General features: G+C 33.2%; 1 protein-coding gene across 1 annotated transcript; it reads right to left on the bottom strand.

Moving 5' to 3' along the window:
- Positions 1–14,648: 14,648 nt before the first annotated feature.
- LOC131069956 (ethylene-responsive transcription factor ERF071) lies at positions 14,649–15,119 on the bottom strand. The gene has a single exon (XM_058005502.2). It carries the CDS (start codon positions 15,117–15,119, stop codon positions 14,649–14,651), a length of 471 nt encoding a protein of 156 aa, XP_057861485.1.
- Positions 15,120–24,476: the final 9,357 nt, after the last annotated feature.

Below are 24,476 nucleotides of genomic sequence, written 5' to 3'. Positions count from 1 at the left end.
TGGCCGCTAACAGCATAATGCGAGAGGGCATTCAAAGGAGAAATTAGAGTTGGGGATGAATGGATGTAACTTTCTTCGTCAATTGGAATTGCAGAGAATTGTTGGTCCTCCGCTAAAATCGCAGTACTTTTAGTGAGAGAGGGAGGAGAAAAGGAATCATCCTCCCCAAGCAGAAACTGGGAAATTATTTCCAGCATATTTGCGGCCTCTGCTGATTTAAACATCGCCTCTGCTATTTTTGGTCAGTGGGAAAATATGATGTCTATGCTCGTCAAGTCGGCGGAGTTTTAAAAGGGAGGAAGCGATAATGACAATCCTTCATCTAAGTTTTCTTTATTAATTTTGTGAAATTTTTACTGGTCACTTATTTCTACGACGACGACGTAGGTTTTCAGCGTAAATGGCGAATAGTATAGGTCGGTGATGACATATGTACATACGCGCCTATATAATTGCATATTTTAGGTTGTGTACACATCAAAATTAATGTTGTGAATTCAAGAAATGAAGAGTTGTAATAAACCTCCTTATTCAGTTTATTTCATATAAACATTAGCCTATCTACAGTTAAAGAATATAGATGAAGTACGTATAAAATATCATATTTGTTCCTTTTTTATTTGAAAAATTATTATATTATAATTAATATTAAATTATTATTTTATAAAATAATTATATTATTATATTTTAATATATTATTATTATTATATTTTTAGATTTCTATTAAAAACTAGATTAAAGAGAAGAATCCATTAAGATTATATTAATATTATGTTTTTTATTTTAAATTTGTTTCTGTTTGTTCTTATTTTTATCGAGAAAAAGTGGATTTTATGTGGGACATGTCTTGTTTATATATATATATATATATGTATGAATAATATTAGCATACAAATCTTGCAATAAAATTAATATAAAATTAAAACAATAGTAATTATTTTTTATTTCTTATTTTTCATGTTTTAAGTATCACAAACACATCAAACTAAATGCTTCTAGTTTTTATTGATGAGCATTTTTTGCATCCAGCAGGTAATAAATAGTTTTTAAAGGAAAGAAATGTTTTTTATTAAAAAAAAAGGGTTTTGAAGGGGTCCCAAAACCTTGAGTATAATGAGCTACCAATAGAAAAACACACAACCAATGAACACCTTAACAACAACACAAAAACACCAAAAAACAAACCCCTAAAATAGTAGGACAATGGAAAACATAAAACCTAACAGAGATTCTTTAAGGCTTTAACAAACTCAACTTCCATCTAATGAAGATTCTAAGCCAAGTTTGTCAAATCATGCAATTTGATCTTTTCTTTCTCCTAAGTTTTCTTGGTATGTCCACGAGTCTATGCTAATGAACCGCTACTATCACCCCTAGTTAGGTTTCTTTTTTCCACCAGGTCCAAATCAATACCAATATTGCCCCTAGACATCATTGCCTATAAATTCTGCCAATGATTCACAAGGGTTTTCATCCCCTCCATACTAGTGTCAATTGTATGATAACTCATGCTAACTAGATTAGTAAGGTTATCATCAATTCACTTCATCTTGGATTCAAGAACCCCTAACCTACCTTCATAGTTAGTTTTAAGGAGAGCAACATCTTTGACCATATTTTCCAAGATAGAGAGCATTTGGATTTTTCCTCATTAGAAATCACATTGTCCACACAATCCCCAGAGGCTACCCTAACATCTTCATGCTCCAAAGAAACCATCTTACTTTTAATGGACCATATATTGGCAATGATTTGACTTATTTCTAAAAACAACTATTTATAAATCCTAAACTGGTCCACAACATAATCTCTAGCAATGCCCAAAAGATCAGGGGGTTCTCAAGATCATCTACGAGGAAGGGGAAATCCTTTAGCAAATCCCTTGGAAAGGGAGGGCAATTAGTTCTGTCCTTATCAACAGGATTAGATAATGGAGGGTAAGGGGCAAATCCTAAGGAACCTTCCTCTCTACCCATAAGATTAGCACAATCATCCATTAAATTTACCCATTCCATGTTCTGATTATTACTAACCTCCTCAACATCTAACTCCTCATCAACCTAACTAGGAGAGTCATGTCGTGCCTCCTTTCTCTTCACAAATGTATCATTCTCATCCCTAAGAGGGTGGCTCTCCTTTTTTCTATCTCTTCTATATAATTTTTTGCTCCAATGAAGCCCCATCCTCTGTTTCCCAGTCAACATCCTCTAAATCATCATCCCACTCCCCAGAATCTATCTCCATGTCATCCTTAGACCTTGTATTTTATGATTGCAAAGGGAGGGCAACCATGTCCTTTCCCCTTAAGGGGAGACGAAAAGCTTTGAAGTGTTCCATAATTAGAATAATCAAACCCTCATGAAGAACAATATTACTTTATTTATTATTGTATGCGGGAAAAGCGGGTCGATAGAACTCAATATGTGAAAAATGGAGCTCTATGGAGCCTTGCTCACACACTCACAAGACTTCTTGGTGTAGCTATGGAGTAATGAAATATCACTCAGCTTCCCAAGGTTGGTCCCATGGTTTTCTATCTTACACGGTCCCTCAAACCAATGTTTTTGCTTTCAGATCACTGAGCAAAATGGTTTAGGGATGACAAATGTAAGAACGAGGGATGCTTTTGATAGATTTTAGAATGAAATGCATCCTAAGCTATGCATGATCTTAAAATGCAATAAACTAGATTATAAGATGACAAGGTTAGTATAAATACTATCTTAACATACTATATTAGTCTATGATTGAGCTAAATGATAAAGAAAGTATTCTAAACATGCATATTTAGACTATTTCCTATTGAAAAGAGAGGCTAAATGATGAGCATATATGAAATGTGAAAGCTTGAATGTATTTGAGCATAAGTATGATACTACAAACTTGGATTCTTAAAAATGGAGGAATGAGAGCTCTATTTATAGCAAAAATAGGGCAATGGATGGTTAAGATTGAAAGAGTTAATCAAGGGCTAAGTTTGAAAGTTGGGAATCCATGTTTGTAATTTGCACCAATGAAATGGTGACAAGTGTCAACATAGGGTTGGGTTGAGAGAAGGGGTTGGAGGCATTAAATGCCTGAGAAGACCTTATGGTTATCTAGAGGGTAAGGGTCAAGCCTAAGTTAAGATTACCCATTGGATTAAGAGTTAATCCAAGGATAAACTCTTGTGCAAATGATTAAGGAATAACCATGGTCAAAGCAATGAATGCTTGAAGAGACCCTTGGGTTGGATGAAGGTTAAGTTAGGCAAAAAGTCTCTAACCATGTAAGAGGGTTGAATTAACCATTAATGGTTTGGGAGACTTTGGGAAATTAAGTGGTTGAAGACTTGAAGCCTTTAATGGTTATCAAAGACTTTAAGGTTTTGAGAAGTGACCTCCCCTTGCTTAGGGATGTGACAAAGTTTAGAAGATGGGTTAGGCTAATTTACAAGTGATTAGAAGGGTCTAGAAGAAATTAGGAAGGGGTTTAGGAAGCAAGTGGGAGATGTAGGAAAATGCAAGTGGATGGAGAGATAATAGGATTTAATTGAAATAAAGTTAATTTAATTCAAATTGGTTGTAATTTGGGGAAATTAAATAAATTAGATTTATTCAATTTAGGATAACTATTTAATTAAATTTGAATTTAATTAAAAGTGGATAGGGGGGATTTAATTGAATAAAATGATTTATTCATTAAATGGGTATAGTGAATTTAATTGAGTAATTTACTTAATTAAATAGAGGAATGCGGGTAATTTAATTAAATTGGATTTAATTAAATAGAGAAATGAACATAAAATATTCATTTAAGAATATGGTCATTTTTATACGTCTACAATTATTATACTTGTTAATACTAGTTTCCATAGATGAAAGAAGATAGAAAAGGAATAAAACCAAGAGCTCATGCCTAAAATGATTAAGCAATGAAAAAAGAAAGAATTTTTTTATACTAATTCAAAACTATTTTATTTTGATTAATATTTATTTTATTATAAAAATTATTTAGTATAACAATTAACTTTTTTATTTTTAATAAATAAGCACTACTAAATCGGGGTAGCTCCCTTTCATAAACTCAAAAAATTAGAATGCATTATAGAAAATGGTGTCAGAAAAATAGATCCTGACCTCATAATCTAAAGCCCTTTTGATCTCTATTTGAGAGAATAGATAATCTCTATTTGAGAGAATAGATAAGGGTTTGCATTACTTAGTTGGAGAAAATATTAGATAAATCTTCCTTCTCAAATCGCACTCGAAACATTATCCATGCCAACCTCGTCATTTCTTCCTTTCCTTCCATGTCTAAATAAAAAATACAGGATATCAATCTACAAATAATATCTTCATCTATTTCATCTAGTTCTCTTGAAACCATAGGCTGGTTATAATCCACAACTAGATGGCACCCGATATGCCATCCCCATTCTCTAGAACCTAAATCTTGAATTATCCGTGAAAAAAAGTGTTTACAGATCAATCTATCATGTACATGATCTTGTTTGCCAAAGCCACCCCCAACCACTTGATGGATTGTCTGCATTATGCCTCCCTTATCACAGTAGAAGAGCCTTCTACATTTCTCCTCCTTCGTCTCTTCCCTACAAATACATTTAGCACCAAAACTAGATACCATCTTTTCCAGCCTATTCCTCCCCTACTTGTAGTCACCCAAATCCTTTTTTTTATTTGCATATCCTTTCTTCTTAAATAATCCTCATTTCTGTAGCCACTGATTTCACATGTTGGATAAATCCAATAAATCCCAGATTGAACTTAAATTTGAATGGATATTCTCAAAATTCTAATGCCTTATTTTAGACAAAAAGATGTGATATTGAGATACTCGCCTTCATCCTTGCACTCTAAGGAGTTTCCATTCGATGTTCAGTCGATTTCATTAAAATAAATATAGCTCCTTACTGTTTACTTTGATATTTTTTATGAATCCGTAGTCGGTAGGATCTTCTCGAGATTCCACTTGCCTCTTTTGTGGTGGAAGCCTTAATCATGCTCTAGGTTTGGGGATTTCATATTTGTTCTTCCTATCCATAAGGCCTCCCTCGTCTTCATGTTTATCATGAACTTTCTTCTTTTCTACTTTTTTTCATCTCCTTTGGCCGGCTAATTATCTGGTTGCAAATCTTTCAAATTGCCATGTAAAATATATGGGATCTTATCTTTGCAAGTCTTTCCTGATCAATCCACCAGATTAAATTATGACACCTTCAATTTTTCCTTTATTCTCTTCTCAATGTGTTTATTCTAGTTGTGTCTTTTTTACTTTAGCGCATCTTTTGAGTGAACTATTCCATCATGATCTGACACACGATGCATCATCTCTACACTTTGCCATGTGTTTTATCTACTAGTTTCCATTGATTTTGTGGCCTTAAAATTCTTTGTAAATGATGATTTCTTTGCATCGTTTTTAGGAAAAATTGAATTTTTTGTTTTGTTTCAGGTGATCCCACAATAGTGGGTTACACTTTTTGGTCAACTTTGACACTAAAATGAACATTTTGGAAAAAAACTTCACTATTTGACAACTATAACTACTAAACCATTAGCAATTTGAAGATGGTGTAAACTAGTGATTTGTGACATTTTGTCTATAGATTCTAAATATATTTTTTTTCAATTTTGAATAAATTTGAATTCATTTATGTATTTCGTAACACATAATTTGTTTTCTACAAATGATAAAAACTTGATTCTTTCGAATTTAGGTTTGTAACATCAATACCTAAGGAATGCAATTGGTTTCATAATGATATGTTGAATTTTTTTTATTTATTAAGTTTTAAATTCAAACTAATTATAATTTAGACATAGGTGTACATTTGAACTCATAAGGTTTGAACTCATAACTTGTTTTGTATATATATTGTAATTCAATTTATTTATTTTTAGTTGGAAAGAGGACATCAATGCCTAGGGTATAGATATTTTTCAAAAAAATTATGAATTAGCTTACTATGTTTCCAAATGCATTGAATATAAAAGTTGATGTTCGGTGAAAAACCTGAGTTTAGTAAAATTAAAAAACAAGTTCATAATAAACTCAGTATGTAATAAAATTATAGTCCTAGATATGCCTTATGGTTCCTAGGACTTCTCCTTCATCTTTCTTGATTTGCATTCCCTTTGTTTAGCTTTACTTATTTGTTTGACATCTCCTATTCTTTCTTAATTATCTCCTTTAGCCCAAACCCATTGATGGATAAGAAACTAGTTTCCTCTAAATTCCTTCGAATGAATCCATAGTTGGCAAGTTTATGAGTAATGTTGTTTGATTCCTGGTAGATATGGTGGCCATCATCGTTTTTGAATCTCTTTAATAGATCCCTAATTTTCTCAACCCAACCTTTTAAGTCTATAATTTTGAACTTGATTCTTCATTACTACTTGTATACAAAATATATTCTAATTAAAACATTCTAGTAAGAGGAAGACGATCTAAACAAAAAAGTTTATTTTAAAGACCAAGGAAAGTCTCAAGAAATAGAGAATACATTTTCTTTTGAGACTTCAATCATGATTAATATTAAGAGAGTAATACTTCCACATCTCTTTTCAATTGTTCATAATGGGGAGAACACATTATTTTGGGGGGACTCTTAAAAGGGAAACCCACCTTTGATGAGGAACAATGATCTAATACAAGCCAAAGAAATTCAAAAGTAGAAATGGACAGATAAATTAAAATATTACATTCTATTATTAAATGATGAAATTCTTCTTATAGTTTGGAAGAACTTCAATGATTATCCCTTCTGATAGAGTAAAAAAGATATGCTAATTAAAAATATCGGTTTGGAATCAATTCTTCCACACAAATGAACTAGATTAGTAATTTGGGGTCCATCAAAAACTAGTAATTACAATGTATTAGAAGAGTATAAATCCTTAATATACCAAGGAGGGAACATAGGTGAGTAGAGCATTCAATTTTTTTTGTAATGATGTTGTCCTTCCAAAAGAAAGATCTTTTTCTTGGCTGCCTCTAAGAAACATAAATCTAACGAGTACAAGATTAGTAATATTGAGGGTATTTGATTTTTTTCAATTATGTTCTTTGTGTTTTTGAGGAAGAGACTATTTATCATTTACTTCTTGAGTGTAATTTTGCCTAATCTTGATAGAAGTAGTTGCAACAGAAGTCAAAATTGATCTTCCCCATCACTAGGTAATTTATGGGAGCTTTTCCATGTTGGCCAACTCTTTATTCCAGTTCTCTCTTTTCTTCTCTCTTTTCTTTAATATGGATAATGTGACCTTCTTTATTAATTTGGAACTACGGTGGAAAGAAATAGACAACTTTTTATGAAAGAGTCTAAATCATATTATATGAAGTTGTTAAAATAGAAAAAGCTATTCGAGAAGTCTATCAATGCTTATTTTATTAAAATAAAAAATATAGAATCAATTTTTTTCTTCATAGGACTCTTAAGTATTATTTGATTGGAAGCTATTATCCCTCCCCTTCCAAGATGTCCTTCTCAGTAGTTAATAGAAAATTGACCAGATGGAATCCTTGTTGATAAGGAACATACAAATTGCAATTTGATGAAACATATTATAAGGACAACCTAGGTGGTTTGAGAGTAGGTTGTCATAAGAAGTCACGCAGGTTATGTGATAAGAGTTAAAGCTATTAAGATCATAGATGGTACCAACAACATTACAAGAGCACAAGCCCTTCTTTTTTGACTTAATATTGTCCAATAATCCAAATTGAATAAGCTTCATATAAAAAGACACTGTGAATATTGTTAATGCCTAATAAAAAAAATTACAAGCAATTAAAAAATCAAATATATTTTTGTCTAATTTTCAATTATATTAAATTAGCCATTGCTTCAAGGAGGCTAATGATCTAGTTGATTGGTTGGCAATTAAAGTATGTGAAAGAAAAGAAGGCCACCATACTTTTTAAAATCATGATCTCCTCTGTTTTGAAGTGTATAGTTCAATTTAAATCAATACTCAATCTCAACAACCTCCATAGGTCCATTGATTTCTTTAAAATTTTATGCATGCAGGTTGTTTCAAAATTAAAGTGACTGTTTATGACAAATCATTAGATTTTACATGTGGGGGGTTTCGCTCGTGCTGACCTCTTTGATTTAATAGCGTTATTCTATTTCACTATAATATAAGTAGTATTAAATCACATCTTAATCTTTCTTCGACGTGTAGTTGTACGTTGCATTGAGATTATTTTTCCAGCTGGCCATTGCGCATGAATCTTAATCATTCCCTAGCATGCCATGAGATGGCAAAATTTGGATGTCATGTGAATTGTTATTTAATCTTTCTCGACCCTTACTTCATAAAGCTTATCATTATTACAAGGCGCTGTCATATTCTGTTTGCGACGAGTTTTGGTATTTTCTGTGTGCTGTGGAACTATGGCATACCAACCCTCCAACTATCAAGTAAATTTCCCAATTCAAAAATGGGAGTACCCTATCTCGGGTGTCTACAATTCTAGACAACTCAATAAGGTTTTTGTTCTGGATTGTAAAAGAGTGGAAGCAGCTATCCGGCTGGTAATGAGTTAGGGACAATGAACAAAAGGGTCATAATTCTGTTATCAAATGGCTTAAATCCTACACATTAAGCAGACATTTCTAAGCTTAAAAGTGGTAAACAGTTAGAGTTGATTGACATTTTCTAGGTTTAATATGTTGCTTAAGGTGTGTGATCACACTAAGAATACATTTCTAGATTTAGAAGTGTTAAACACTCTTGATTGACTAACATTCTCTAAACTTAATATGTTGCTTAGTGTGTGGTTTAAGACCATTAATAATGTTGGAATGTGAAGTCCAAATTGGACTCTTAGCTAGCAGTGGTTGAGTCATCATGGCTATCTTAGCTAAGAGTAGTTGCGTCATCATGGATTGTCCACTAGTAATTTTGACATGTGTTATACATACAGTTGTGCGAGTCATACTTACTAAGTTGTATTCAAGTAGGACTCTGCAACTCAGTTGTTTTAGGGTGCTTGAAGTTATGTTTTGATGTACAGTTTTGAGATTGTTGTAACTCTGTAATTCCTGAGAATCAATACGAAAGACAAAATTTGTCTATGGTTTTCTACTGGTATATTTTTACCAGATTTTTTCATGTAAATCTGTGTATTATGTGCTATTGTTCTTCTTTGCAAATTTTCTGCGGCTGTTATTTTTCTCACAAATTACCCCTCATAATTAGGCCGAAAAAGCTGTGGGTTGTCTTCACCTGTTACGAAGATTATAATCCTGCAGCGGCTGGACATCTTACTGGTACGATTCAAGTAATGGCGTTACACATTTCCTTATTTCTTTTTATTGCCAAGAAGAAGAATCGTGTGCTGTAGCAGTTTTGATATTGATTTTAAAATTTGGGAGCTTAATTGGATTCAAGGAAGGAGACTAGGTAGTGGTTGGACATAGGAGCTCAGTTGGATTTTCTTCTTCATTATCAAATACTCAACTAGAATCAAACTCCAGGAAAATATTATGTCCCTACATTACTGCTGTTAATTTCTGGATTGTCGTATGATCTCCTTCAGTAATGCAATGATCAATAGTCTTTTCCTTATGGCCAGATTATCTTGAATTATTCTTTTACATTAGCACACCAAATCTTTCTGTATGATTTGAATTTTATTTTGCATCCTCCTGTCAATAAAAATAAAATTCCGAATATGGACATGCTATATTAAAAAAAGACGTATATGTAGATTAATGCCTTGCCTAGATCGTCAATATGGTTTTGAATGTACCTTTCCTATGAGATAGTGGAGTAACATCAATCTTGAACAAGAGTTTTAACACAGAGATATGTTTTTTAAATTGATCTTAATCTTAGTTTCTTATATGTTTTGTTAACAGACAGAGACGAAGGGAGTACTATACCGGTACAAACTAGTGGTAGTGAGCCTTGCAAGTGGAAACAATATGTGTTGGGCGACTGACAATAACCATGACTTAACAGTGCCTGAAGATTATTCAAGTCTGATTACGTGGAAACAATGTTTTGGAAATTGTCTTGCGGTTACCATTGCCATTCCACCAGTGCATGCACCATCACAGGGATGACCTTGGGATCTATTTGCCAGGTTCTGTGACAATATAAATCTAATGATGCAGTGCACAAACTTGACTATCTTTTTGTCTGTCATTTTGTTGATACAATAAGCAGTGTGCTGCGTACCTATATTATCTGTCTTATGAGCAACAATATATAACTGGGCCTCTCAGAGTTATTGTTTCTTGTCTTATATAGATTTCTACGAGTTTGGGTCATTGTAATATTTGTTTCTAAATGCAAACACTTGAATATTCTTATAATTCCTCTGATAAATACAAAGCAGAAATCTGAACTTCGTTGTCCATTTTCCACCTAAATATGCCTCTTCGCTCACCGTGGGAACTAGGCCTTACGGGATGGAATGAAACAATTTTGTATGTATGTCTACATGGACCATTAGTTCATTGCCTAGAAGTTTTAAACACATTGTAGCCATTTACTCAAACATTTAGTATATATTGTTGCCCAAATTTTACATTGTTAAAAAAAAATAGTTTGGTTGCCACTTCAACTCCTTGCAGTAATATCTTGTTTCTTTAATAACAGCTCTAAATCTTTCATTGAATGTAATATGAAACTTCTTTATATTGTGTTATTTTATTTTGTGCTTACAGAATGGAGTATTTACCATTATGAATCATATCGGGAAAGTGAGAACTAACAATGGAGACCAATCTCCTACCAGGTTAGAGCATGCATTAGTTCATACATTATAAATCAAAAGTTTGATTTAATACAAGGATGTCTGCATGAATTTTATTTTGATATATTAGAGAGATGATTTGTACAAAAAATAAAAAATAAAAAAAAATAGATATACATGCACTGTAAATCATGAGTTTGATTTAATGTGGTTGCTCATAGAAAGGTTATATGTATGAGGAAACTTAAGAAAATTAATTTTGTTTTTAATGTTATAAAAGATTTGATAAATCATGTATGCCATAAACCTCTTAAAATCATCTCTCACAATTCTTCACCAATTGCTATCTTTCCCACTCAACTCGATGCTCAAGATGAAGATTTGGTGCAAAACTGATTTTGGTATTTAGGCTCATAGGTTTTGTATATTATGATATCATTACTCTCTTCTTTTTTTCCTTTTTCTTTTGGTTAATAGGGATCTTATTTAAATACCTATCATTTTTGCACTAGGCTATATCTCCCACCATAGTGGTGGTTGACTTTACTGTTAATTGACTTTCTTCGACATCTTCCTTTTGTTATATTTGGTAACTATTATGTTCCAATTGGGTTAAACCATGAGAATTCAAAACCATTACATAACTGCTAAAGAAGAGAAACTAGGGGTCTCATGAGGAATGAGAACCCCACACTAGAGAACCAATTGGCAAAAAGGAACAAAACCCAACTGACACAAACACCACAAAACAAAAAGAGACTACTCGATAAAAACAAAAAGTCAACAGACACACACCCCACTAAAGAGACAAACCAATAGTCTACCTAGTGGGGGTATTTTCAATTTTCTAGCCTTAACTCATCACATTCACTTTCTCAAAGAAGGAGACTATCTTGTTTGAACCTTTTCTTGAAGAAACAACAAGGCACTCAATGTAGCTTTCACCCTCACCCCAAACAACTCCATCACCGTAGTAGAGATGAGTTAATGTGTTGTTTCTTTTTAGCATGCCTTCTGTCAATTTCCTCTTGAATGTCTTGGAGAGTTGCCAAGTTATTCTTTGACATTTCATTGTTCAAGGCTATCATCTCCACCATCTTCCTTTAGAGGGTTAGGTGGCTATCCCAAAGACCCTCAATAACCTTCGTTGTTTCCCTCTTATCATCCTTCTTGTCTAGCCTCTAGTTGAGCCCCTTCAATTCCTCTTCTCAATTTTATTCATCAAATCATTTGCCACAACCCAAACCCTTTGAACCCTTTCATCCATTGCTCAGCTTGAAGATTTTGTGTCTACCTTAGCAAGGGCCTCAACCCTATCAATTTTTTTTTGACACATTGAGTTGCCCAAGGAGCTAGTGAATTATGGATTCCTATTTGTTGCATCAATCACAAAGCTTGTTGACCTTATTAGAAAAGTTTGAAGAAACACATTTCTTTCCAAAGCTAGTAGGGGAGGGGCTAGAAGGGGTGGTGGAATTACTAGTAGGGTTGTTCAGAGTCCACTCTGACCAAGTAGACTAGGAGGCAGCATAATCCTCAAAATCATTCTCCTTTTCTTCTATCTCTTCTATAATGTATTGAATAATGGGAGGGGCCAAGGTGTTCTATAGCTATTATGTTGCTTATGTTTATATTATAACTTTTGTGCTCCAAATTTAATTATGTATAGACTCTAAATTTGTTATATATATTCTCATGGATTCCAATAAGTTTACAAGTCTCAAAAAATCAAAATAGAGGAATTCCCAAAAATCAAAACCAATCTCTCATACCAAACCATGTTCACAATAAAGTTCATTTCCACCATTAATCATGAAAAAAATATTGTGTATTTTCAAACCAAAAAAATATATACAATATAATCATATCTGAAGTTTTCTTTTAGAAGAAAAAAATATAAAATAGAAGAAGTGAAGAATTTTCTAAGAAGGGCATCCCTCTCTTTTTCAGTATTCATAGATTTTGAGGATAAAATTCCTTTTATATTAGAAAGGTGTGATTAATTGAAAAATAGTAAACTTCATTGAAAATGATGAATATATCATAGGCAAAACATGAAGTGGTATTTAATTATCAAAAGTCATAAGTTGATAAAGAAATGAAGTATCTTGGGATTTTCCTATGAAAATAGAAATTTCTAGTTCTAGGTAGTAGTTTCCTAATCATATAGAAGTTTCACGTACAAAGTGGTAGTTTTGTGAATGTTCAAGGCATCAATCTATGATTTTGTATTTATTAAAGTGGTTTTGTGGTTATTGAAAATTGGTGGTTGCATCACATGACAAAATGATATGAAACACCCAAGCATGCTTCATATTCCTCCTTCCTTCAATTATGAGAGAATTGAGGAATTCCAAACATTCTTATTCTAGTATATATTCCATGCATAATTTTTTATAAAAGGGATTAAAATATCAAAATTGAGCTTTTTTGAATGCCAGTTAGCATTCACAGACTAATACACTATAATTGGAAGAAAAATTAATTGGATAAGAGAGCTACTAGAGCACTCTTCAAATTTTACAAATTAAATTATCATATCTTCATTCTTATAATATTTTTAATCTCTATTTTCTTAAACTACTTTTTATTGATTTGATCTTTAATATGTATAATTCATTTTTTATTAAGAAAATTATATATTAATAACTATTATAAAAATTAAATCATAATTTAAGAATCATCAAGAATAAAATATTTACATATTAGACCTATCTCTATTCATGAAAACTTAGGTGTTGTTTTGAAAATATGATAACTTGGTCCTTCTAATTCTTCCATGTTAGATGAATTAACAAGCCTTGAAGGCTATTTAAAAGAAAAATTACACTATACTATACATAGATAGAGTTGAAAAAGGATATGGTATCCGAATAGTTTAAACAAAGAAGACAAAGACATAAGAGAATTAATGGAAAGTTTAATAATATGGACCAAAGTAAAAAAAAGCTTAAGTAGCATGATTATGATATGTTATGTTATAGTTAAATCCATCCTAAATAAGGAAGAGCATATGGTGTTTGAATAGTTCAAGCAAGAAAGACAGACAAAAGAAAATTAATGGAAAGTTTAATAATAGAAAGAAAAGTGAAGAAAAGCTCTAGTGACAATCCTAAATAAGGACAATTGGATGATTTGTATCTATTTCATTTATATTTAAGAAACAAACTAATAAATTATTTCAGAGGTAAGAATAAAATTCATTAAGAGCTAGAGTAGAAGAGATTTTGGAATTTACCGTGTATAATTTTATATATTTTTATGCGTTGAATACTCTGCTTTCCATCTCATTTATTTGATATGGGTATTTTTATAAATGATTATTGACAGGTAAATAATTGATAGACGAAGTCATGAGCCATGCTTAGTTTGAAAAGTAAGTACAGATTGACCAAAAGGAAAAAAGAAAAAAACTTTCATATATTTAATACACTTTGATTGCTGTAAACAATGGTTATGACTTCGTATCAAATTCTCAACCCTACATGGCGGCACTTATCCTTAGCAATCTAACATACAATTTTACCACTACACCATCACAATTTAATTCACTGCAGACCTCTCAACACATGCTAGATCAAACCCAAAATGCATTTCTTCTCGGCTTATTCAAAACCAGACATTAAGCATCGCCATAAATTGTATAGAACATAATATTACACTAGATCCCACATAAACCTGAGTAACACAGGTGACGATCTGATCATCGTGTATCATACATTACTTCAACCTTGTAATAGTGTCATAATATCTGTTCTCTATGAGGATCTCAAGGCAATAATCTCAGAAAGATTTAATAGCCCATCATTCATATAGGGCAAGCAAAAAATCCATTTTTCCATACAAGACTATAGATTCACGGCCTTAGGAATCATATACATATCATCAATCAAAACCTCTAGATTCCTCTAAGAGTCAGTCTACAACGAAAATCAACAATTGATCTCACAGGAAGAAGAACTCACGTTGAGGGGAAAGTTGAGCAAAGCTTTGGCTCCACGAATTTTCAAGGCAGCACGATCATATGCCACAGCAGCAGCTTCCGCTGTAGAGAAAGTGCCCAGCCAAACGCGCCGCCCTTTTGCAGGGTCTCTTATTTCTGCTGCAAATTTCCCCCAACGCCGCTGCCTCACTCCTCTGTATAGCTTCCTCCCTCTCTTCCCACCTCCATTTCTTACTTCTGAAGCTTTATTAACCTTCAAATTCTTATTTGCAGCCCGGTTCTCCTTGGGTAAAAGATCCCCATTTTCCTTACACTTTTCCTTAAAACATGAGATGTGAGGAAGCTGTTGAAGGAGAGTGCAGGCAGCCACTGCATCCTCTCCAAGTAAATCGTGCCCAATTCTTTCTAACGTGCTTAGCATGGCAACATCCATGGCTGAAATTGCACGAAGAAATGGCATTTCGATTATACGATGGGTTGTGGCCTATTATAGTGGATTGGGTAGGTGTTGAAAGAAAAATCGGGAGTGCCCAAGTCCTTTCTCATTGCGTGGAAGGTGCGTCGAAAATTTGGACGAAAAACAGTAGAAAAGTATCATGCTTTCGTCATTCTGCTTGCATCATCGTCCCCACCAGTCATGAGAGCTGCTCAATTTTCCAAAAACGTGAAAAGGGTGGAATCAATTGGGAGAGGTTGCAGTGAATTCCGCAGAGCTCGGATAGCATGTACGCCGTTCTGTACGATATTTTTTGGGGTTCAATTTGCGCCTTTTCGGAGTTTTTCCAGAGCTTTCTGGAGTTTCCGCACAAGACTGGTCAAGGAAGTCTTGAGTCAAAGGAATTTTGTAAGTGCTACCTAGTGGGCGCACGAATCTATGAAAGATTAACGTGTACGAAGAAGAACCACATCTTCCGGCAAGACCGGGAAAAAGAAATCAAAATCTTTTTCGGAGGGAAAAAAATTCAAGTTGGAATTTTTACAGCATGGCGCACAAGATTTAACTTTATACGTGCAAAAAAAATTAAAAATTATAAATAATAATAATATATGGTTACTTGAAGACCACGTTCAATCAGCTTCCTTATCAAACTTTTTAACTTAGAAAATTATCTGAATTTTGCAATACAAAGTATAAAGATTTATTAAAAGCCAACCAAAAACAAGGGACACAATCTGTCATGCTCCTTCAATAGTGTTATTAGAGAAGTAGAGGGAATGATAAAAATAGACAAATAGAGATAAGGTGATAAACAAATTAGAAGAAGAGGTTGGAGAGATAAAGATAGAGAGAGAAAGAGATATCGAGATAATTAAGAAGAAACATGGAGTGTGTAAAATCATAACATTTAAATAATACTATATTCTTTCAAAATCTAAATTAATTTGAATATTTTAAATAGAGATAACAAAAAAATTAAATGTAATTTTATTATAAATATTTTTAATAATATATTAAAAACTTTTAAATGAAGGTAAAGAGGTAGAAGGAGAGATAAAGATAGCGAGAGAAAGAGATATAAAAATAGGGAGAACCATGAATTGTATAAAATCATGACATTCAAATAATTCTCATGTTAAAATAATTATATTCTTTCAAAATCTAAACTAATTTGAATATTTTAAAAATTAAAAATAACAAAAAAATTTAAATGTAATTTAATTATAAATATTTTTAATAATTTATCGAAAACTTTAAAATAAATAAATAATTATTTAGTTATTTCAAATCATTTTTAAAAGTAAATTAATTTTAAAATATAATAATTTAATAATAATTATTTATTTAATAAATTTTCTTAATCATATATTCTAAATTAGATCTGAAAATTTTTTAAATTATTTTCGACTACTTTTTAATTTTTAAGTTAGTTAATCACACATTAAGTTTAGCTATTGAAAATTAAGTCTTACTTTATTATACATAAAAAATGTAATTAAAAAAAATCAATTTCGTCCTTATACATTTTAAGATAAATGGTTAAGTGTTTGGACATTTTCATCATCTTTGCAAGATTAAATTAGTTTGAATAATCATCATGCAGAAGAAATAATAATGACCAATTATATTTAAAAAAATAAAGTATGAATAAGGACATTTTTTGCTTAATCGGTGCCCAATATTTGATCCATTTTTGCATACAATGACTGGGGATTTTTGCCATTACTCCAGATTGGACCTCTGCAGATAGATTTCAGATGCAACCCATGCCTCTTCAATGTAGATTGAAGACTTTTTTGTGCCTGCGGACGCCATACAACACATCTACGCATAGTTTTCCCCTTCTATGTAGGGATTTTGTTTCTTCAAAGGCAAAGGACACCTTCATAGGCTATTCCAACATGCCATCAGATCAACTTGTCGATCTGATCTTCCTCCCTCTTGTAGATTTTTTGTAACCTAACCCTAGGAGGGTTAGGGTTTCAGTTGTGATTCAATTTTGAGTTATGGCTCATCTATAAAGGCAATTTCTATAAATTTCCAAGGGATCTTCTTGTTGGAAACAATAATGCAAGAAAATTGAGAGGGGGGGGTGGTGGGGGGTGAATCAATTTTCACCAAACCTCAACTTCAAATCTAATCAAGAACAACAATAACAAGGATAAAAACCACATCAAGAACACACATAACACATCGATTTTTGATGTGGAAAATCCAAGTAATAGAAAAACAACAGTGGGAACCTACCCACAATATGATGATACTCTGCAGCAGTATGTGTAAATATTACAATGGGGAATGCACATGCATTCAGACACACTTCCTAGAGCTCACTGCTCAAAAACAACAAAGGGATACAACCCAAGGAAGGATCGCTACCTTAGAAAGATCAGACAATAATCCAGATTACATGAGTTGAAAGAATAGCATCTCCAAATGCCTGATCACAGTTCAAGTTAAGAACATTGTCTACGCTGCAACACTTTTCTACACTTCTTCACACTTTTGCAAGATCAATTCACTTGTTCACACATACAACACTCTCAAAGAATGCAGACACAATGTAGACACACAACTTACATGATTACTACACTTATTTATACAAATCATCAACCTTACTTTCAAGGTCAGCTCAACTTATAAGACCTAATTGTAGAATTGCATCACATGATACAAAAATCAATATGTGGACCAATACAATGCCAAAAAGGACATAGCATGGACCCAAATAAAACCCTCAAACATGTAACACCACCAAATAACTCACCAAGATCATCCACAACATGCAAGAACCATCAGGTCAGCCAGAAGGTCATATAACACGAAGAATACCATCAAACTAATAAAATATTGAATAACACACACAACAATTAGTTTGGACCATCAAAATGCATAGAACACGATCAGAGAACATCAACAAGCAACGTGAATTCCACCGCAACAACCATGCAACAACTTGGATTACAAGAATCATCATCATATCACCACCAGAGCTCAAGAACACCAACATAACTTACTAACAAATTAAAAGATATACTGGTGAAGTTTCAAATCACGAACCACTCGAACTAAGGACACACATGAACATCCCAAACACTCTCCAAAATAATCTCAACATAATGAACCAATTTTTGAGCAATACAAACCTAAAATCACAATTCTACTTTACCGAATCAATAGAAAAACCAATCATCGTGCACCGTTTCACATAAATCTATAAAATCACCTTCTGAAACATTGAAACTCATGCTAAAATAATTGAAGATACTAATCTCTGAATCCTTAAATCCACATCAGCATATCTGCAATATATGAACCGAACCAATTCTCTACAACACTGAAGCACAAGAACATAGGAATATGTTTTTGATTAAGATAAAAAGGTTTTACAATGACCCAAACCCGAAGTCAAAGAGAGACAAAAAATTAAATAGTCACTAACTAGTCCAGAAACAATGACAAAACCACCACAAAAATAGGGGCCACGCCCACACATAAAAAACACAAAAACTACTAACAAAAAAAGCTAAAAACCACTACACCAGAGATTGCATTAGCTCCAAATTCTTTTGGATCATACTCTTTTTGATTTCCTTGATCTCTTCCATGATGAACCTAGAGGTACACTTTTCCTAGTTCCTACTCCTCGTCCTCATATAGGGGCAAGTAGTGACCTGTGATCCCATACAGGTTACAGGTTTGGTTCCTAGATTTTCTTCTTTTGTTTGGTGTAGGAAGGTGGGATACTGGTGATGGGTTGGGCTCTTTGGTCCACAATAATCGCATTAACCTTTTTAAGACCCTCAACATTGTTATTCATGGCTTCCTTGCTAATATCAACTAGATTCCTTAGGTTGCCCTTAAGCTCTTCCAAGCATATTTCCAACTGAGCAATCCTTGAATCATGATTCATTTTCATGATCTTAACATCTTCTATAATTTTTTGTGTCATTCAGATAAGCTTGTCAATTTTTCTTCACACGGGAGTCTCACTAAATGTGTGAATGATGCCCTTAATTCCTTCCTTTAGCATGTTGATCTCCTTGTTGATCCAAAGAAAGCAATTTTCATGGCTTTTAACAAAAATTTTAAGGAGAAAATGAAAATTAAAGTCTTTTTTAGTATCCCCCTATTTCCCAATTCAATGTTAATGGGGATATCAAGCTTTATTTCCTCTTCCTTTCCCTTGTCTTCTCTTGTTTTTCCTAATTTACAAATTTTTGAATTCGTTTGACTAGAACCCTATAGATTGGGGTTAGGGATTTTATACTTACTGACAACCCATTTGGGGTGTTTGTTTCTTATGCTGCTAGCAGTGTCGCATGTAATATTTTTTGGGGGGACCCTCCTCTTGAGAGGGATAGTAGTCCAAATCTTCCGAGACATTGAGGTCTCGCTAGTCCATAGCCATACCAAACCCCTCTTCCTCCATCTCCATATCAAACACAATTTGTACATCAGGGTTGGTCAAAGAATTGGGGGTTTTGATAACTGGGAAGGGTTTACCCCCATGCTCTTTGGCATATTCTATAATGAGTATGATTAACCCCTCATGCAAGACAGGGTTGTCACTATTTTTGGCATGATTCACCAAGCTATTTTAAAGACAATATAACAAGTAGAAAGGAAAATAAATTCTTTTGTTATGCCTAAAATGATTCAATATCATAAAGTGGCAAGAGAAGATACTGGCATAGCTATTGTCAAGAGTAATATACATCATAATTACTTCAACCACATCTTCCTAAAGTGATTGCAGGTCCTTCCTATTATAACCAACATTAGCCATCTCTTGCACCATGTCTCTCTTGCTTTGTTTGTCAAAGAAAACTGAAATGTCTTCTTCCGCCACCCTCCTCTCTCTATTAAAATTCTTTCCATCCATCTACAAGATAGTTATCTCCATAATGAAGGCTTCATTGATTCTAAACTATGCTCCAAAATCCATGAGGATACCTTTCTTCCAACCATTCACAAAGTGCTCAGTCAGTTTAGGGTCATTGCCACAAAGCCTCTTGAGATACGATGCAAGGCTCCCATCAGTAATCTTCATCCACAACTCCCTGTTCTTTTCCCATTTCTCATAGGAAGTAGGCTCCATTCTATTTTTATCACCTCCCATAAGTAATCTACCTCTGTAAAATTGGGTGTAAGCACCAATCCTGAACCATGCGATGATAAACTAGACACAAAATAAAGCTTTACAAACCTAGTTTTGAAATTCAAACCCAAATCCCATGAAAGATCATTACTCATTTGCTAATATCTCATCATTATTGTGAGATGAATGGCCAATACAATCATCATCCTTTCTTGTCAGTTCACACAATTGTATTGGGAAATTTTCCCTTTCTGTCTACCACCGTATGTCCACATAATCCACACCAATGTTCACCAAGTGGTCTGCTAGCATGTTACCTTCTTGATAAAGGAAATTTTTAATTCATCCAATTTTGTAATCATGATGCGGCACTCCTGAATTAAATGCTTGATAGTCTAGTTGGGCTCATTATGTTTATTCACACATCTTATGATGTTTAGTGAATCGCTCTCAAGCCAAAATTTTTTGAACCCTTCTTTGATAGCCATGTGTAACCCAATGTAAGTGGCTTTTGCCTTGGCAAAGTGGTTTGTCTGGGTGCCTAGCGGAAGTGAGAACACAAGAATATATTGACAACAATGATAATGACACATTTCAACAACTCTAATATCCAACAATTTCCCCATTTGGAATTGATGGAAACATATGAATGTGAGAAACAGTCAATGCAAAGAAAGAAATCAACTCAAGAAATCTCCCCCTAAGATCATGCACACATAGCTCTCTACCTTAGATAGATAAGGTATTTTTTCACATGCTTCTATCCCCCTTTGACATTAATGCAAAAGGCACATAAGAAAAATATTTTTCTCTCCCTCTTACCAAATATTCTCTCTCCATTAGACACACACTCTAACAATTCTGAACAACTAAACCACAGACTGACTACTCCCCCTCAGTAGTATTCCATTGGATTGATGCAACTCAATGCATCTAGTTCACATTAGGAGGAGAAATCACCCCTAACTCCTCTCTCAGATATATAAATTTATCTACAGGCAAGGGCTTCATAAAGATATCAGCAATCTGTTCCTTTGTAGATACATACTCCAATCTAACTTCTTTCTCATTCGCCTTCTCTCTCAATAAATGAAAGTTGATTGATATATGTTTTGTCTTGGAATACAATAACGGATTCTTAGAAATATTGATAGCAGTTGAATTTTCACAATATATAATAGTAGGCTCATTATAAACAACTCTAATATCCTTCATCACTTGCTTCATCCAAATTACCTGAGTACAATTGCTAACAACAACAATGTATTCAACTTCTACAGTGGATAAAGAAATAGTGTCTTGATTCCTACTTGCCCGAGAAATCAACTTCTTTTTGAAAAAGAATGCACCTCCTGTAGTGATCTTCTGGTTATCAATATCACTTACCCAATCAGCATCTGTATAAGCACTTAAAATGAAATCATCTTTCTTCAGATAGCGCAAACCATAATCAGTCATTCCTTTCAAATATCTGAATATCCTTTTCACAGCAGTAACATGACTTTCCTTAGGATTAGCTTGAAATCTTGCAACAAGATATACAACATTCATAATGTCAGGTCTAGTATGAGTCAAATATAGCAGTCCACCAATCATGGATGTATACAAAGTCTAATTATCCTTCAAAGATTCCTCATCTTTTCGTCAACTTGCAACCAGTTACCATAGGAGTTCCAACAGGTTTAGAATCAACTAACCCAAACTTCTTTATTAATTCCTTTACATACTTTGATTGATATATGAAAATGCGTTTATTAGTCTATATAATTTGCAATCCTAAAAGGAATTTCATCTCACCTATCATAGACATCTCAAACTCTTTTTGTATATCATTATCAAACTTTTTACTCAAATCATCATCTCCTCCAAAATTAATATCATCAACAAAAAATTCAATATTCAAGATATTATAATTATCAATCTTGAAGTATAAATTACTATCAGCAGTACCTTTACAAAATCCCAATTTTATCAAATACCTGTCCAATTGGGCATACCAAGCTCTAGGGGCTTGTTTAAGTCTGTACAATGCTTTATTAAATCTGCATAACATGTCTCCTTCATCTATCAATGAAAATCTATCTAGTTTTTCAATGTAGACTTCTTCTTCCAACTCACCATCAAAAAGGCTGACTTCACATCCATCTGATATACCTTGAAATTCTTATAAGCAAAAAATGCAAGAAATAATCTAACAGCTTCAATTCTAGCTACCATAGCAAAAGTATCCTTAGAATCAATTCCTTCCATTTGTGAATATCCTTTGCATACTAGTCTTGCTTTATTTCTAACAGCTTCTCCATCTTCATTCAGTTTAATCCTAAATACCCATTTAGTACCAATTACATTCTTGTCTTTAGGTCTTAGAACAAGTTCCCATGTATTGTTCTTTTCAATCTGATTTAACACTTCTTCCATAGCTTTTACCCAACTTTTATCTTCACAAGCTTTAGCAACATCTTTAGGCTCAATTTTTGAAATCAGACGTGTCTCTTCAACATCATTTCTTCCCCTAGTCATCACACCTTTATTTTTATCACCAATAATCTGATTCTTTGAATGATTCAATCTTACATGCCTAGGGGTCTTCCAATTATTCTGATTTTTAATCTCTTGAACTTCTTCACCGCCAGTAGCATTTGGATTTATTGACTCTTCTGGATCCCTCTATTTCATTCTTTGAGTCTACAATTGCTTTGAACTAACATCATGATCATCAGATTCATATCCGTATGCTCTTCTCATGACAATCATCAACCTTCACATTTGCACTTTCTACTATTTTTGTTAATCTTTTATTGTGGTCCACTAGCAGGCTTTGATCTTAGTAGAATATCCCAGAAAGATTCCTTCATCACATCTTGCATCAAATTTTCCTATATCCTCATCTCTTTTGATATAACATTTACTTCCAAAGATTCTAAAATATCTAACTATAGGAACATGGCCAAACCATAACTCATAAGGAGTCTTATCAGAATTGGCTTTTATGGGCACCCAGTTGAATGTGTACATAGAAGTGCTAACAACTTCTCTCCTATAGATATGCAAAACATTCCCTTCAACCATTATCATCCTAGAAGCATCCAAAACAGTTATGTTCTTGCTTTCAACAACTCCATTTTGTTGAGGGGTTCGCGGAGTAGATAACTATCTCCTAATTCCATGCTGTTCACAAAAATAATTGAGCTCACTAGAAGTGAATTCTCCCATCATCATTCTAGAGTAGTGATCAATCAATAACTTGAAGTATATGTCACCCTATAAGCTTATAACCCTAGAAGGACCACATAAATCAGTATGTAAAAGATCTAATATCCCATTAGATGTTATTCTTTGCTCTGAAATTAAATTCCTATTTACTTTCCCAATTGACATTCTTTACACACCAGATTAGTAGGCTTCACTATCTTAGGCTGATCTCTTACAACTTGGGTAGAACTTATCTTAATCATGCAGTCAAAATCAACATGACACATCCTCCTATGCCATAACCAAATTTCATCAATCTAAACAATCAAACAACTTTTCTCATCAGCATTGAGATGAAAGATATTACCTTTAGTTTAAGTACTTAATGCAATTTATATACCAGAGGTATTTAAGATTTTGTAACATTTCCCATTCTTGAATTGAAAATCATATCCCTTATGAACTATCTATCAAACACTCAAAACATTATGCTTCAAACTCTCAACATATAAAATATCATCATTATTATGCTTATCATCAAGAGAAATAGAACCTCTACCATGGATTAGATAAGCTTTGTTGTCTCCAAATCTTACTACACCGCCATCATACTTTTCCATATTCACAAATTTACCTTTATTGTCTGTCATGTGATGTGAACAACCACTTTCAATCACCCATTCATATTCTCTTCAATCTTAGAATCCAAGGCTTTCTCTTCAACAATAGAGCTTATAGAATCAACAGGTTTTGGATCATCTTCCTTAATAGCAATAAATACAAATTCATCTTATTAATGCCCTTTCTTAGACTCATCATCTGTCACACCTTCATCAATAGCATAATAACACTTCTTATGATATCTGTACTTGTGATTAGGCTTGTAAGGCTTATAATACTTTGACAATCTTTCTGTTCTTTCTAGACACCTAGAAGCAAAATGTCCTATCTTATTGCATGAAAAAAATTTCAAAGGTAACTTCCCTTCATACTTTCCTACTCCCTTAAGTAATCTTCTAGCAATAAGTGCTTCATGCTCTTCCAATTCTCTTTCGTGTTCTTCCATCGCTCTCATTTTCCTTTCA

This window comes from Cryptomeria japonica, chromosome 6 (assembly GCF_030272615.1).
Source record: "Cryptomeria japonica chromosome 6, Sugi_1.0, whole genome shotgun sequence".
Taxonomy (NCBI): Eukaryota; Viridiplantae; Streptophyta; class Pinopsida; order Cupressales; family Cupressaceae; genus Cryptomeria; species Cryptomeria japonica.
The sequence above is the reverse complement of the archived record's forward strand: the minus strand, read 5'-3'. Positions and strand labels throughout refer to the sequence as shown.

Bases quoted from the DNA above. Each gene is read 5' to 3' on its own strand.
- LOC131069956 (XM_058005502.2), bottom strand. From the start codon at position 15,119: ATGCCATTTCTTCGTGCAATTTCAGCCATGGATGTTGCCATGCTAAGC.